General features: G+C 43.4%; 1 protein-coding gene across 1 annotated transcript; it reads left to right on the top strand.

Moving 5' to 3' along the window:
* Nucleotides 1–31: 31 nt before the first annotated feature.
* LOC104952708 (E3 ubiquitin-protein ligase RBBP6-like) lies at nt 32–1,597 on the top strand (the record flags this gene model as incomplete). The annotated part of the gene is made up of 2 exons (XM_010779573.1): nt 32–123; nt 909–1,597. A coding segment is annotated over exon 2 (685 nt), but the record flags the coding sequence as incomplete, so codon positions are not given.
* Nucleotides 1,598–2,826: the final 1,229 nt, after the last annotated feature.

Below are 2,826 nucleotides of genomic sequence, written 5' to 3'. Positions count from 1 at the left end.
TGTGTGTGTGTGTGTGTGTGTGTGTGTGTGTGTGTGTGTGTGTGTTTCTGCACCGCGGCGCTCTGATTGTTCTCTGCTCTCTTGTTGTGAGGGTGTTCTCTTTGACCGGCTGAATAAGTGACGGTAATGTTTTTGACTTGAGTTTTATGATTCACAAACACATCATTGGTTCATCTTGAAGACTGACTTGATAGAAGATCATATAACAAGATGATTATTAGTCGTAGCCCTAAATGTTCGTAAAAGGCATCACTTTGCTTACTCTTATCTTTTCTAATATTTAGCTGACAGCGTGATTATCTCAAATACAAAACAATCTGCTGAGGACGATATTCCCCTACCACTGTTTCCTTAAATCAAAATGAAGTTATCTAACATCTGGTTTAGTCTTGACATGTTATTTTATTATATACATTTCTTTATCTAACTATCTTTAACAATCACCGGTTCCAACTTCTATCAGTGCCTGACTGTGATGGATATATGAATATGATGTTTCTGAACCGGCTCAGTGCTAACCCATTGACTGTCACTAGGACTAACAGCTGATAGTCCTCACAGCCCAGACGCCGTCTCCATGCCATATTTGGCCTTTTGTTAGAAAACTGGAACGATTATTTATTTTGGATCAAAAACACTTTCTGATTTATTCTCTTGATCCACGTTTTATAAAGTGCATTAAAGGAGGGGTAGGTACTTTTGGAGAAACCAGCTCGAGTGGATAGAATTTGAAAATACACAACCGGATAAAATCTGCCACTTCCTTCCAGAGCCCCTCCTCCAACACACACGAACGCACACATGACCAATGAGGGCACGAGATAAGTTTGTGCACAGATGGAAGGCTGACAGGCAGGTAGGCCATCCAGTTACTTTACTGACTCTCATTTCTCCCTCTCCTCCCCCAGCTCCATGTTCCTTCGCCAGCTGATCCCCCCCTTCCTCCCTCTCAGACCTCCCCCTCTCTTCAGGAGCCCCTCCTCCTCTTCCTCCCCCTTCCTCCACTTCCTCCCCTTCCTCCCCGCTCCTCCTCCATGGTGGTCGGCCCAGTTTCTTCCTCGTCCTCCTCCATCCCGTCACTTCTCCTCCAGCAGGACGTTTCCTCCTCGGAGCTTCGCCAACGCTTCAGGAAGCCCCTCCTTCTCCACGTCCGCCGGCCTCCTGATGGAGCGCTCGGACCTAGAGCCTCCTCACAAACGAAAGAAGGGCGCGGAGGACGAGGAAAGGGAACAGAAAGGAGCGTCGAACCGAGACCGAGGATCCAAATATCACCCGGATTCCTACAGAGACCCTCGGTCGAACCTAGGAGGCGGAGGCGGAGGCGGAAGCGGGGAGAACGGAGACGGAGACAGGACTAAGAGTTGCAGTAAAGACACACCGAGTGATAGCAGTCGAGATGAGACTGCTAACGAGAGGAGGAGTCCGTCGAGCTCCAGGGTTCAAAGCAACCTGAAGTCAAAACCAGAACAGGACCACGTCTCCAGACCCAGAGCAAACGCCTGGTTCAAAGAGAAGGGGGAGGAGCCTCATCCCAGGGGGGAGGAGCCTCATCCCAGCAGCGCGCCCCAAAGCCAGTGGCCGGGGAAACCAGTGAGACGTGAGTTCTTATTTAAGGAGTTAAGATGTGTACGGTGCGTTTCCCAGCTGTTTCCAATGCCTTACAGCTCTGCTTCATAATAATATTATAACATATTTATATTCTGTACTTACGTTCAGACCTGTGAAAAGGCGTCACTCTTGATATCAGCTTCTGTTCCGCTGAGGAAACAAATCAAAACAAGATTAGATTAGAGAAACTTGAGCATTTCTTCAGAGCAGAATGTCTATTGTTTTTCTATTAAGTCTTGGTTTGTTTGTACATTTTATTATTGGTTAAAAATGCCCACAAATGTTTGAGAAGTTTGATTAATTGTGCAGCACTATTACGGAGCTTTTGATACTAGTTTGTCGTTAAATCATTTTAGTTTAGGAGCTATGTCAACTAGGGATGTAACGATATATCAAATATCGCGGTAAATAAACGTCTCAATACCGTCGTGAGACCGACAAAATATACCGCAATTTTTTAATTTTTTTTAATTTATTGAACCAGATGGTCCCGTTGAGACATGCTTTTCAAGGGAGACCTGTCCAACATGGCAGCAAGTAGGTTACAACATGAACATAAAACAACAGATAACACAAAAGGACATGTGTATTTACAGGGCTACATGTACACACCTAGAGACATTGACAAGTACCAACAGTATATTTATATCTCGCCCTGTCAATAAGCCTCACCTTCTTGGCAAAAACTGTATTGTTTTTGAAGTGGTGGAGAGACAATGCACAGTTTGACCCACTGCTGTCACCCATGGCCAAAGCATATCTCTCTGTCCCAGCAACATCAGTACCAAGCAAGAGAGTTTTTTCCACAGCAGGGGATATTGTAAACGCCCAAACATCCCAGCGTCTACCTGGAAATGTGGACGTGTTCATATTCCTAAAAGATGACCTTGATGATGCTGAGTGAGTTAGTGAGTGAGTGAGTGAGTTAGAGTTGAGTTACTTGAAAAACTAAAGTGAAACTTGATTCTATTTCAGGGTCTGATTGTTATATTGTTGACACTTTAAAATACTACTATCCCACTAAAATGCTGTACAAATCAGATTTATTATTTAATAAAGAAAAAAAAATTCAAGAAAAAAAAAAAAAAATTCACATTTCCCCGATTTATTTTTCATTATCGTGATAAATATCGTACCGTGGACTTTTTATCGCGATATTATCGTACCGTGAGTTTTTGGTATCGTTACATCCCTATAATATATTATTATTATTATTTA

The sequence above is a fragment of the Notothenia coriiceps genome, unplaced genomic scaffold (assembly GCF_000735185.1).
Source record: "Notothenia coriiceps isolate Sejong01 unplaced genomic scaffold, NC01 NC01_scaffold00020452, whole genome shotgun sequence".
Classification (NCBI taxonomy): Eukaryota; Metazoa; Chordata; class Actinopteri; order Perciformes; family Nototheniidae; genus Notothenia; species Notothenia coriiceps.
Note: the sequence above shows the minus strand (reverse complement) of the source record. Positions and strands in the feature narration are given on the sequence as shown.